The sequence below is a fragment of the Nerophis lumbriciformis genome, linkage group LG25, assembly GCF_033978685.3.
Source record: "Nerophis lumbriciformis linkage group LG25, RoL_Nlum_v2.1, whole genome shotgun sequence".
In the NCBI taxonomy this organism is placed as follows: Eukaryota; Metazoa; Chordata; class Actinopteri; order Syngnathiformes; family Syngnathidae; genus Nerophis; species Nerophis lumbriciformis.
The window spans coordinates 34,380,843-34,393,320 of record NC_084572.2 but is presented as its reverse complement, the minus strand read 5'-3'; the positions used below and the strand labels follow the sequence as shown (position 1 = coordinate 34,393,320).

The window sequence follows — 12,478 nt, the reverse complement described above, 5'->3', positions numbered from 1 at the left end:
ATAGCTAACTTCCTGGTTGCCTATATCTAACTTCCTGGTCGCATATAGCTAACTTCCTGGTCACCTATAGCTAACGTCATGGTTCGCTAACTTCCTGGTTGCCTATAGCTAACTTCCTAGTCGAATATAGCTAACTTCCTCGTCGAATATAGCTCACTTCCTGGTCGCCTATAGCTAACTTCCTAGTCGAATATAGCTAACTTCCTGTTTGAGTATAGCTAACTTCCTGGTCGGCTCTAGCTAACTTCCTAGTTGCCTGTAGCTAACTTCCTAGTTGCCTATAGCTAACTTTTTGGTCGCCTATAGCTAACTGCTAACTTCCTGGTCGCCTATAGCTAACTGCTAACTTCTTGGTCGCCTATAGCTAACTCCTTAGTCGCCTATAGCTAACTTCCTAATCACCTACAGCTAACTTCCTGGTCGCCTCTAGCTAACTTCCTAGTCGCCTATAGCTAACTTCCTGGTCGCCTATAGCTAACTTCCTGGTCGTCTATAGCTAACTTCCTAGTCGCCTATAGCTAACTTCCTGGTCGCCTATAGCTAACTTCCTGGTCGTCTATAGCTAACGTCCTAGTCGAATATAGCTAACTTCCTGGTCGTCTATAGCTAACTTCCTAGTCGCCTATAGCTAACTTCCTGGTCGCCTATAGCTAACTTCCTGGTCGTCTATAGCTAACGTCCTAGTCGAATATAGCTAACTTCCTAGTCGTCTATAGCTAACTTCCTAGTCGCCTATAGCTAACTTCCTGGTCGCCTATAGCTAACTTCCTGGTCGTCTATAGCTAACTTCCTGGTCGCCTATAGCTAACTTCCTAGTCGCCTATAGCTAACTTCCTGGTCGCCTATAGCTAACTTCCTAGTCGAATATAGCTAACTTCCTGTTTGAATACAGCTAACTTCCTGGTCGCTATAGCTAGCTTCCTAGTCGCCTATAGCTAACTTCCTAGTCGAATATAGCTAACTTCCTGTTTGAGTATAGCTAACTTCCTGGTCGCCTATAGCTAACTTCCTGGTCGTCTATAGCTAACTTCCTGGTCGCCTATAGCTAACTTCCTAGTTGTCTATAGCTAACTTTTTGGTTGCCTATAGCTAACTGCTAACTTCCTGGTTGCCTATAGCTAACTTCCTGATTGTTTTGTAAAAACCAGCAGCACTCGTGCAGAACTACATTTAATCAGCGTGTTTGACTTTTAATGTAAAAACACAAGATTTTTGCTACTCTAACCTTTTTTTTTGTATATAAACTCTTTAATATTTTTGAACTGTTGTATGTTGGCCACATGTTGGCTAATATTAGAAACAGCTCTAAAAAAATTTAAAAAAATGTTTCAAAACATCCAATGAAATTTTTTTATTCTAATAAAAATATATATAAATGATAAAAAATATTATTGATGTTTTGTTTTTTGTGAGGGAACACCTAATGTACCTAATGAAGTATCTAATGAAGTGGCCAGCCGTGTCGGGTCACGCTAGCAGGATGTGATTCATAACTCTGTTGTAATCCACAGGAAGTGGTGTGACCTAGTGCGTGTGTGTGTGTGTGTGTGTGTGTGTGTGTGTGTGTGTGTGTGTGTGTGTGTGTGTGAGCACCAGATTAAAGGATCCAGACTGGTCCCTCTTTAAAGGATTGAACCCGCTGATCTTTGGCCCACATGGTGTGAACAATCGCCACAACAGAACTTCTGAGATATTTTTAGTTGTTTTTTTGTCACATGTCAATCTTTATTAACACAAAACAAAACAGCAGCTTTACAAGTGAGGTAAAGAATCATTAGTGTTCATCGAAGAGATAGGAGAGTTGTGAAGGTGCAGGCAGCACCTTTATAGCACCTTGTTTGGTCCACCTGTCTGTGTGTGTGTGCGCATGCGCGCGCGTGGCGGCGGTGACCACTGACCGCCTCACTTCCTGCTGATTCACGCTCTCTGAGTCAGCACTTTTCAGCGGGTCACTGGCGTGATTCAGTCCGCCGGGTCGCTCCCATCCGAACTTTTTTCCACTTCGGAGAGCTCGTTCCGTGTCCCGGCCGGTCCGGGGACCGTGTGGGTGCGGGGTCAGCTCAGTGAGCAAAGACATCATCATGGCTCCAAAGTCCAGTGGAGCCTCGCCCGCGGTCTCAGCAGGCCGGTATGACCCGGTTGAGGGACAAAGTCATGAGGGACTCCGCGGGTCCCAGGCGGCAGCTGGCCGGCGGCGGCAGCGCCGAGGAATGTCGCTCCTCTCCCGGCTCCAGCCTCGCCCTCTTGCTGGGGAGGAAGTCCGGCGCCGCTGACGTCTTTCCTCGCCGCTTCCTGGAGCGACTCGTCGGGCTGCGGTTCTCTTTGTCCTCGACGAGCTCCCCCTCCTCCATGTCCTCCTCCTCCTCCTCCTCCGTGTCGACCGCGTCCGCCTCCTGGCGCGCACCTCCCCCCGCCGCGGCGCTCGGCTCGGCGGGGGTCGGCTCCGGCTGGGGCGGCTCCGCCTCGGCCACCTCGTCCGCCTCGGCCGCCTCGTCCGTGCCGCACTCCATGGGCGGCGGCGAGGACAAGTGGTAAATGTCCCGCGCGGAGCGCATGACCAGGGAGAGCAGGAGGCTCCGGTGCAGTCTCAGCCCGCCTCGCTGCGTCCTGGACGCGTACAGCTTGCTGATGGACACCGCCAGAACCCTGCGGGCCTCCGCGTTCACCTCCATTGTTGTCGCCTCGATCATTGCTCTCGGTGCGTATTTACGCGCGTCTTCTTTTTCTACTCTTTTGTGAAAAAAAAGATTGTTGTTGTTTTTTTAAAAAGTGGACTTTAAAAAGTTTATTTATTCCGGCTTTGTTAGTGCGAGCGGAAGGCGTCACTGAGGAGGATTGAGAGCTCAGGACGCGCGGGGTGATTTTTATGTCCTCTGTGACGTCACGCCGCATTCCTCAGACAGCAGGCTCCGCCCACACCTGCTGCACGCGCACACGCACGCGCGCCACATGTTCCGTCGAGCTTGTTTCTTCTCAGTTTTTAGTTTCTCTTCCCCATTTTCTCCTCTTCCGCTTCACGTCGTGTCCACTTTTAAACCTCATCTCTGACTAAATGACTTATTCTAAATCTGTTATTGTTATATTTTGTGGCAGAAACAATGACATCCGGGAAGTTAGATATGGAGGTTTGGATAATGAATAAATGTCACTGAATTTTGTGAACTTATTTTTTTGACATCAATTTATGCATAAAACTCAGTTTAAGAAAAAATCAGTGTAAAAAAGTATAGTCTATAAAAATCCGTGTGAATTTTTTTTTATGTTTGTGTTTAAAAATTCCGTATAAAAAAAATCTGAATAGGACATTTTTTGTGTAATAAAAATTCAGTGTAAAAGAAAATTCAGTCTATAAAAATGCAGTATAAAAAAATTTCAATGTAAAATGTAAAAAAAAAAAAAACAGTGTTCAGTGTAAAAAAAATTAGTGTACAAAAAAATCTGTGTTTAAAAATTCTGTATAAAAAAATCCTGAATAGAACATTTTTTGTGTAGTAAAAATTCAGTGTAAAAAAAAGTCAGTGTAAAAGAAAATTCAGTCTATAAAAATACAGTGTAAAAAAATGTCAATGTAAAATGTAAAAAAAAAAAAATCAGTGTTGAAAAATTCAGTGTAAAAACATTTGGTGTACAAAAAAAACTGTTGAAAAATTCCGTATAAAAAAATCCTGAATAGAACATTTTTTGTGTAATAAAAATTCAGTGTAAAAAAAAATTCAGTGTAAAAGAAAATTAATTCTATGAAAATCCAGTATAAAAAAATGTCAAAAAAAAAAATCAGTGTTGAAGATTCAGTGTAAAAAAATTTGGTGTACAAAAAAAATCTGTGTTCAAAAATTCCGTATAAAAACATTCTGAATAGAAAATTTTTGGTGTAATAAAAATTCACTGTAAAATAAATTCAGTGTTAAAGAAAATTCAGTCCATAAAAATCCAGTGTAACATTTTTTTAAATGTAAAATGTAAAAAAAAAATCAGTGTAGAAAAATTCTGTGTTGAAAAATTCCGTATAAAAAAATTCTGAATAGAACATTTTTTGTGTGATAAAAATTCAGTGTAAAAAATCCAGTATAAATGTAAAAAATAAATAAAATCAGTGTTGAAAAATTCTGTGTAAAAAAAATAGGTGTATAAAAAAACAGTGGAAAAATATAGTATATTGAAAATAAATTCAGTGTAAAAATTCAGTATAAAAATCAGTGTATGAAAATTTCTTATAAACAATTCAGTGTAAGAAAAAATTGGGTGTAAAAAAATCAGCGAATAAAAATTCTGTGTAAATAAATTCAGCGTATAAAAGATCCAGTCCGTAAAAATCCAGTGTATGACAAAATCAGTGTAAAATAAATTCAGTGTTAAATAAAATAAGTGTAAAAAAAATTCAGTTCATAAAAATTCAGTACTGAAGCAGATGATCTCGTCTCAGAACCAGCCAACAAAGTGTTTTAGTGTACATATACTTAATATTTATAGACAGATTTTATTTTTTTTGGACTGAATTTTTTTACACTGATTTTTTACACAATGAATTATAAAGCACTGCATATTGACAAACTGAATAAATCTATTGGCAGAAAACAAGCTTTCGTAATAAAAACACTAACTAACCCCCAAAGTTAGCGTTCCTTTTTTCCCCAGTTTATCGACATCAAACTGCTTAAGGTGTCCAAATAACAATCTACAATGTCGTAAATGTTCAAATGTGCCTGATGTTGTGGCTGCAGTTTTATTGTTGTCATGTAAACACGAGGAGTTTCACTAAAGTCACTGACGTCATGTTTATCGTCTGCCAAAAGAAAAAGAAATGAATTTCCTTGTGTGAGGAAGTTTAAAGAGAAAAAAACCCCACTCAAGTTTCATGGGAGTTTCTCACACACACTCACACTCACACATGACTCACATACTCGCCATACCATATATGGTTTTCCGGTTGTAAAGTCCCCAGAGTGGAAAAGCTGTGACGTTCCCGCCCCGCCTCCTTCTCCTCCTTCTCTTCCTCCTCCTCCCCCGCCCCGCCCGGGCACAGCTGCGGTGACGTCAGCAGCACTCCATATATGGAGCGGAAGCCGGCGTAAACAAGGTTACTTAGCAGCGGCACGAGGTCAAAAGGCAGTCGGGCCGTCACGATGCCTTCACGGACCAATCGGGAGTATGTAATTTATACAAACTAAATGCTGGTAAGTAAAGTGAGCGGCTACAAAAGTTACCACTGTTGTCATGCGTACGTGGTAGACAACCACATTGTGTAGACATGACAAATCCGTTGTGTGAGCCCGACAACAACACTGACTTCGACCGTAGAGCTGAACTTTACGGTGTCCCACAAACGCAGCACATTTGCCTTCCTGTCACTTACGTCATCGCGTTAGGTATCTAGGCTATGCGTCCACAGCTATAAGAATAGACTACACTAGTACAGCTGCACGTTATATAAGAATACTTGTGAAATGGATACTGTGAATTAGTGTCTCATTTAGATCACGTTTAGGTAAAAGTACCGTATTGTCCGCATTTATTTCCTTAAACTTGTACCCTGTGATCAGTTTTATGAAAGTCTACTTGATCGAGTTTATTGTGGATTATTTGCATTAACGTTTATGTAATATGATGCATGTGAAAGTGTACCGAGAGGCTCCTCAGGGGGTAAACCAGAGGTTAACAGTCTGCAGCACATTCTAACAATACTATTAAAGCAAAAACATAAACAAGTGGAATAAAAAGAACAAACAGGTGTAACGAGAAAAAAGTTGCAACGTCGACTCTACACACAAAGCCGCCATGCAGGCTATATATTTTTGCTTCACATCAAATATTTCACTATGAAATATGTTGCATATTTTGTAAGTTTGCCAGTACAAAAAGCTATGTATTAACCAAAAAAAACATTAAAAAAAATAATTTTAAACTTTAAATCAGAAATTGATCTCAAGAATTAAGCGTTGAAAGTAAAAAATATAATAATGTATGACTTATTTTTCAATAGTTTTATGAGTGAGTGCGTTTTGGGTCCCTGAGAATTTTAGTAGGTTGTTTTTTTTAAACTAAACTTACTTATTTAAAAATATAAAGAATCAAAATCAATGTTGTTATGAATTATTGACATATATAAGGCTACAATTACTTAACATACATTTTTTTTATTGGGGAGGGAGGTTTGCATATTTTGTGTTTTTGCCATAAACAATTATTGATTATTGACTATTTTATTGATTATGGGACAAGCAGTAGAAAATGGATGGATTGTACTTTTTCGTCACTTATTGTTTGTCTTTGGTACACTAATGTGTATATTTTAGGCCATTGGTTCTTTGTTTTATTTTTGCAAAAATATATACATCTATTTTTATATTGCTCTTTTTATCTTTGGTATGAACATTATTATGTAAACTCGAAGTTATTTATTTATTTATTTTTTTTTGGTTCTTTGTTGTTGTTATTTTTGTATTACAACATTTTATTATTTGATCATGTTGTACTGCATTGTAATCTTTTGTTTTGCGATTGTGTGATGTTTTTTGCCTGGACCCCAGAAAGAATAGTCTCCACTGCGGTGTAGACCAATGGGATCCTTAATAAACTAAACTAAACTAAATTAAACTAAACAAAAACACGATTTTATTTGACATAAAGTGCATAAAACATTTTTAAAAATTCTATATTGACAGATCTGAAGTTGATCAGGAGATTCAAGCGTTTAGAGTAAAAATATATATAAATATAATAATAATAATAATATTTTACTTATTTTTAACACTTTATGAGTGGTGCCCTTTTGATCCCTGAGAATTTTAGTGGCATTTAGAAAGAAAAAAAACTGTCGTTACGCAACCACAACAACAACAAAAATAATCACAATAAACATTGTTTTGAATAATTGATCTATGTAAGGCTCCAATTACTTCATATTAAATATTCCACTTTGAATTGCTTTTGTTTTTTGGGGGGCGGAGGGATGTTGCATATTTTGTGTTTTTGCCATAAAAAATAGATTTTTGTTTTAAACATAAAGTGCAAAAATATAAAAAAAAAATAATAATAATATCACCAGATCGGAAATTGATCAGGAGATTCAAGCTTTGAAAGTAAGAATAAATAAATAAATACTTATTTTTAGCACCTTATGAGTGGTGCCTTTGTGGATCCGTGAAATGCTTAGTGGCATTTTAAAAAATCAAAAGTCATTGCTCCAAAAAAAAAAGTAAAAAAAGAATAAAAACAAATGTTTTAAATTATCAACCTATTTTAGGCTCCAATTACTTCCACTTTGAAATTTTTTTGGGGGGGAATGGTTGCATATTATGTGTTTTTGCCATGAAAAACAGTGTTTTCTTTCAAATAAAGGGCATACAACATTAAAATAAAATAAAAACTTTATATAGACAGGTCTGAAGTTGATCTATAGATTCAGGTATTAAAAATAATATATGACTTAATTGTTCTAATATTTATGACCGAGACCCTTCCCGGTCCACGGGACTAAACTTGAGGGGAGCCCTAAAGGTCAAAAAAAAAAAAATCAATATATTATATTGGTTTCGAATATTAAAAATACCAAAGTTTGAGTTTTCAGTGGCAAAAAGTTGACCCGCCCCTAGGGTAAACGGTTATAAAAGACGCTTCCTGAAAACCGTCTTGTGCTTGAGTCACATGTTTATTCTGTGTTAGTCTTCACGCCGATTAAGCCCTGGCATGATTGCATGCTTTTATAAGACAAGCAGCCGTGACCTCGCTACATGCCGCCACCCGACCGGTTACCACGGCAACGCTGTGCGGAGTGTGCGTTGTCGTACTGCCTCCGCCTGAGGCCAACTGGCTTGGCAAGGAATGTGCATGTGTGTGTTTGTGCATGTTTTGCGTGTGTGTTGCCCCGCACCACATGAGCCGACCTCGTGTCGGCGGCCATCTTTGACCCAAACACACTCCACAATGTTTTATTTTCCACCCATTGGAGTGTGTGTGACGTCACCGCACTTATTGTTATTGTTTTATATTTAGATGCAACGAGAGCCCACCTAATTGGAGCCGCAATTATCGCGCCGCATCTAAATATAGCTTCTTTTGTTGTTGTCATTCAACGTTTGCTTGTCTTTTTTTGTTTTGTCGTGATCGGCGAAAAGCAGCTTATAGAACGCTGACGAAAAGTAGGTCATCTATACAAGGAGCACTTGAAGGCACCGCGAGGTAAAAGGGTCACACTCTCCTCTATTTCTGAACACAACACTGTTATCCTGCAGCTTATTTTGTCCTGTCATTGTCATGCCACACACACACACACACACACACACACACACACACACACACACACACACACACACATACACACACACACACACACACACACACACACACACACACTTTGTGTCCTTATGGTCAATGGTCCAAACACTACAAGCACATAAATGTTATTATTTATTTATAAATGACAACAAACACAATAAAATCAAATGCAATAGGAAAATACTCTGAATTTAAAAAATATATATGACAAAAAAAAGTCTGGAAATATCAAAAATACACACACAGAAGTTTTTATTTTTATTTTGTATTATTTATGTAATTTTTTTTATCAAACAATTGAAGACACAAAGAGTACGTATTAAAATATACAGATTAAATTGACAGGCACAGAAGTTAGCCAGGCTACTAGGAAGTTAGCCAGGCTACTAGGAAGTTAGCAATGCTACCAGGAAGCTAGCTATAGGCTACCAGGAAGTTAGCAATGCAACCCGGAAGTTACCTATAGGCTACCAGGAAGTTAGCTATAGGCTACTAGGAAGCTAGCAATACTACCAGGAAGTTAACTATAGACTACCAGGAAGTTAGCTATAGGCTACTAGGAAGTTAGCAATGCTACCAGGAAGCTAGCTATAGGCTACCAGGAAGCTATCAGATCTTGTATTATTATTGTATTATTACAGATATTGTAAGATTGGAAACTGTAGCTGCCATTATGTGATGTTTTCAGATTTTTACAACAAAGTTCTAAAGCTTAGTGATACATCAGATATATCAGATTGATCGTGAGGGGGTGTGACGTTTATATGTTGTCAATATTCAGTGTTTTATCGCTCATAGTTAATATTGTAAATCCAACATGTACATTCTGGTTGTCTCATTTAGTAAAAAAAAAGAGTAAAATTCCATTCCGTTTTTTAAGGCGGTCTGTCATAACGTTTTTAGCATTCAATCAGACATTAATAGATTTTTATTTTTTGGGGGGAAAAAAAAAAGCACTTTACATTGAGTAAACAACCTCAAAGTGCTACAGTGTATTAAAAAAAAAAAAAAAAAAAGATAATAAAAAAATAAAAAAAAATAAAAACTAGAACAGCCAAATAGCTAAAACTAGTATGCATATTTCTAAAAAAAAAAAAAAAAGGCTTTTTTAAAAAGAAGGGGTTTTAAGCCTTTTTTAAAAGCATCCACAGTCTGTGGTGTCCTCAGGTGGTCAGGGAGAGGTTTGCATATTTTGTGTTTTTGCCATAAACAATTATTGATTATTGACTATTTTATTGATTATGGGGCAAGCAGTAGAAAATGCATGGATTGTACTTTTTCGTCACTTATTGTTTGTCTTTGGTACACTAATGTGTATATTTTAGGCCATTGGTTCTTTGTTTTATTTTTGCAAAAATATATATATATTTTTTTATATTGCTCTTTTTATCTTTGGTATGAACATTATTATGTAAACTCGAAGTTATTGTTTTTTTGTTTTTTTTTGGTTCTTTGTTGTTGTTATTTTTGTATTACAACATTTTATTATTTGATCATGTTATACTGCATTGTAATCTTTTGTTTTGCGATTGTGTTAGGTTTTTTGCCTGGACCCCAGGAAGAATAGTCTCCACTGCGGTGTAGGGATCCTTAATAAACTAAACTAAACTAAACTAAACTAAACTAAACAAAAACAGGATTTTCTTTGACATATAGTGCATAAAACATTTAAAAAAAATTAAAACTAAAACTAGTATGCATATTTCTAAAAAAAAAAGTCTTTTTTAAAAAGAAGGGTTTTTAAGCCTTTTTTAAAAGCATCCACAGTCTGTGGTGCCCTCAGGTGGTCAGGGAGAGCGTTCTACAGACTGGGAGCGGCGAAGCAGAAAGCCCGGTCTCCAATACATTATTGTGAGGTTTTGTATTAGTGTTCTTAAAAATAGATATTCTGGCCCCCAGGCACATTTTTATCTCTAAATGTGCACCCCCCCGAGGCAAAACAATTGCCCAGGCCTGCTATGGAATGTGCCACAGGCCAATAGAAAACAAGCCGCGGGCCATAAATGGTTCCCGGGCGCATTTAGGTCACCTCTGTCATATATTTGATAACATCTATAGACAAACTTGTTCGGTCCTATTAATTTACTTAAATAAAAAAATTAAAAGTCTCATTACCAACTTTGTTTCACTGCCAAGAGTCTCACAGCCAGGCTGACAAAAGAGGCCTGTGAACTTACACAGGATGGGGGGTGGAGGGGGACGGGCAGGATGAGGACAGGAAGGAAGGAAGGGAGAACCGGAGACAGGATGAGGGCGGGACAAATGGAGGCCGCAAATGGGTGGACACGGACAGGGAGGGGTTTGCTGAGCATGCATCTTTTTTCTATCTACAGTATCCATCTATCCATTTATCTATCTATCCATCCATCTATCTATCTATCTATCTATCTATCTATCTATGGTGAGACTATGGAGGCATGTTGTGTTGTTACCGTGGCAACCCCTCGTGTACAAACTGTTCCAGTCACGTCTCTGAACTGCCTTCTTTTCTTTTTTTTCTTTTTTTTTTTTTTACACAATATTCCTAATTGTTGTAATCGACGCAGTTAATAATAGTAAAATTCACCAATAATCGGTATTTATGGAAAGGATAAAAAAAAAAAGTGTTTGAAAGTTTATGCTACAGGTGTCAAACTCAAACTGTACTGCTACATTATTTAAAGTCTGGTAATGATATGCATCAATGGCTTTCTTAATAATATTTGATTGTTTTTCCCGTTAAAACGAGAAAAAAAATACATGTATTGCATGCAATTGCAAATATTTTTATTCAATATTATCTAATAATGTAGCAAATATATTATCACATACTATTTTTTTTCAAAATAAAAATAAATACTCGCTTGACTTTTCTATGAATCTGTAAAATAATGTTAATAATGTGATGTTAGTTACAATTGTGTGAATTTAGGTTGGGGAGTAGTTAGAATATGTCATGATCATTTCTTAATGATACAACGAATATTATGTTATCATACATTAAACATTTTTTTGGTTTAAATAAAAAAAAAATATCGGATTGATTTATGATTTCAAAGCAAGTTATCCATTCAATTGTACATTGTAAGAATGACAATAGATTTTATAGTATTGAAAAAATGGCTCCTCAGTCGTCACAATTTTACCATCTGAAAAAACATGAAACTTTTTTTTTTCCATTTACAGTAATACACCGTAAAAACAATCAACAACCATAGATTTTACGATTTAAAAAAATAATCACTCATTCGCCAGAAAACAGTTGTAGCATTTTATATGCTGTAAAAAAAAATTTAATATTTTTTTTAAAACACTGTAAATTCTATGATACAATTCTAAAGAATGAGCTACCAGTCTACATTTTTTTTTTTAAGGAGTTTGTAAAAAAAATGTATAATGATCAAACGCATAGGAAATTGTGTAATAAGGGGAATCATATACATGTATTTCTTACTTACTCTTATGGCGCGTATGGAATGGAATTACTGCCAAAACTCCAAAAACACTAAACATGTGTTAATTCACGCCTAACGATTCGCATGTAAAAAAAATAAAATAAAAAAAATTATGCAAGTAAAAAAAACTGTTCTTTTCGTTTAGATTTAATTTTTAATTTTTTTTAAATAGTTAAATAAACGATTTGCAAATTGAGAATTAATATTAAATTAATAATAATTTTCTGGAAGTAAACTATTTGCAAGTAAAGAATTCGCAAATAAAAAAATAAATTATTTTAGATAAACAAAATATTTGCCAATAAAAACATTTTTGCAAATAAAAACATTTTTGCAAAAAAAACTAATTTCTTCACTTAAAAAGAGATTTGCAAATATTAAAAAAAAAATTTGCAAGCATGAAAACAATTTTTCTCAATTAAAATAACGCTCTATCAGTATAAAACAATTCTCTCCATTTAAAATTATAAAATTATAAAAACAATTGTCTTCAATTACAAAACGATTTTCAAGTATAAAAACAATTTTCTTAGTTTAATTTTAGTTTATTTGTTATTTCTTCGGTCAGTGGTCAACAAAATAAACAAACAGTTTTACATAAACAAACAGTTGTACGTTCATAAATTGAAAATGTTGCAGACCGAAAGGGTTTAGGCTGAAGTTGAACACTTAATTATTTAAGTGCTTATTTTCTCCAATTTAAAAAACGATTTGTAAGTACGGGGCTCTCCCTTAGAGATAGGGTGAGAAGCTCTGTCATCCGGGGGGAG

The 12,478-nt window shown here is 36.3% G+C and overlaps 1 protein-coding gene across 1 annotated transcript; it reads right to left on the bottom strand.

Annotated features, from left to right (window-relative positions):
* Window positions 1–1,693: 1,693 nt before the first annotated feature.
* Window positions 1,694–2,854, bottom strand: ier2b (immediate early response 2b). The gene has a single exon (XM_061984586.1). The coding sequence runs from the start codon at window positions 2,688–2,690 to the stop codon at window positions 2,118–2,120; it is 573 nt and encodes a 190-aa protein (XP_061840570.1). The 5' UTR covers window positions 2,691–2,854; the 3' UTR covers window positions 1,694–2,117.
* Window positions 2,855–12,478: the final 9,624 nt, after the last annotated feature.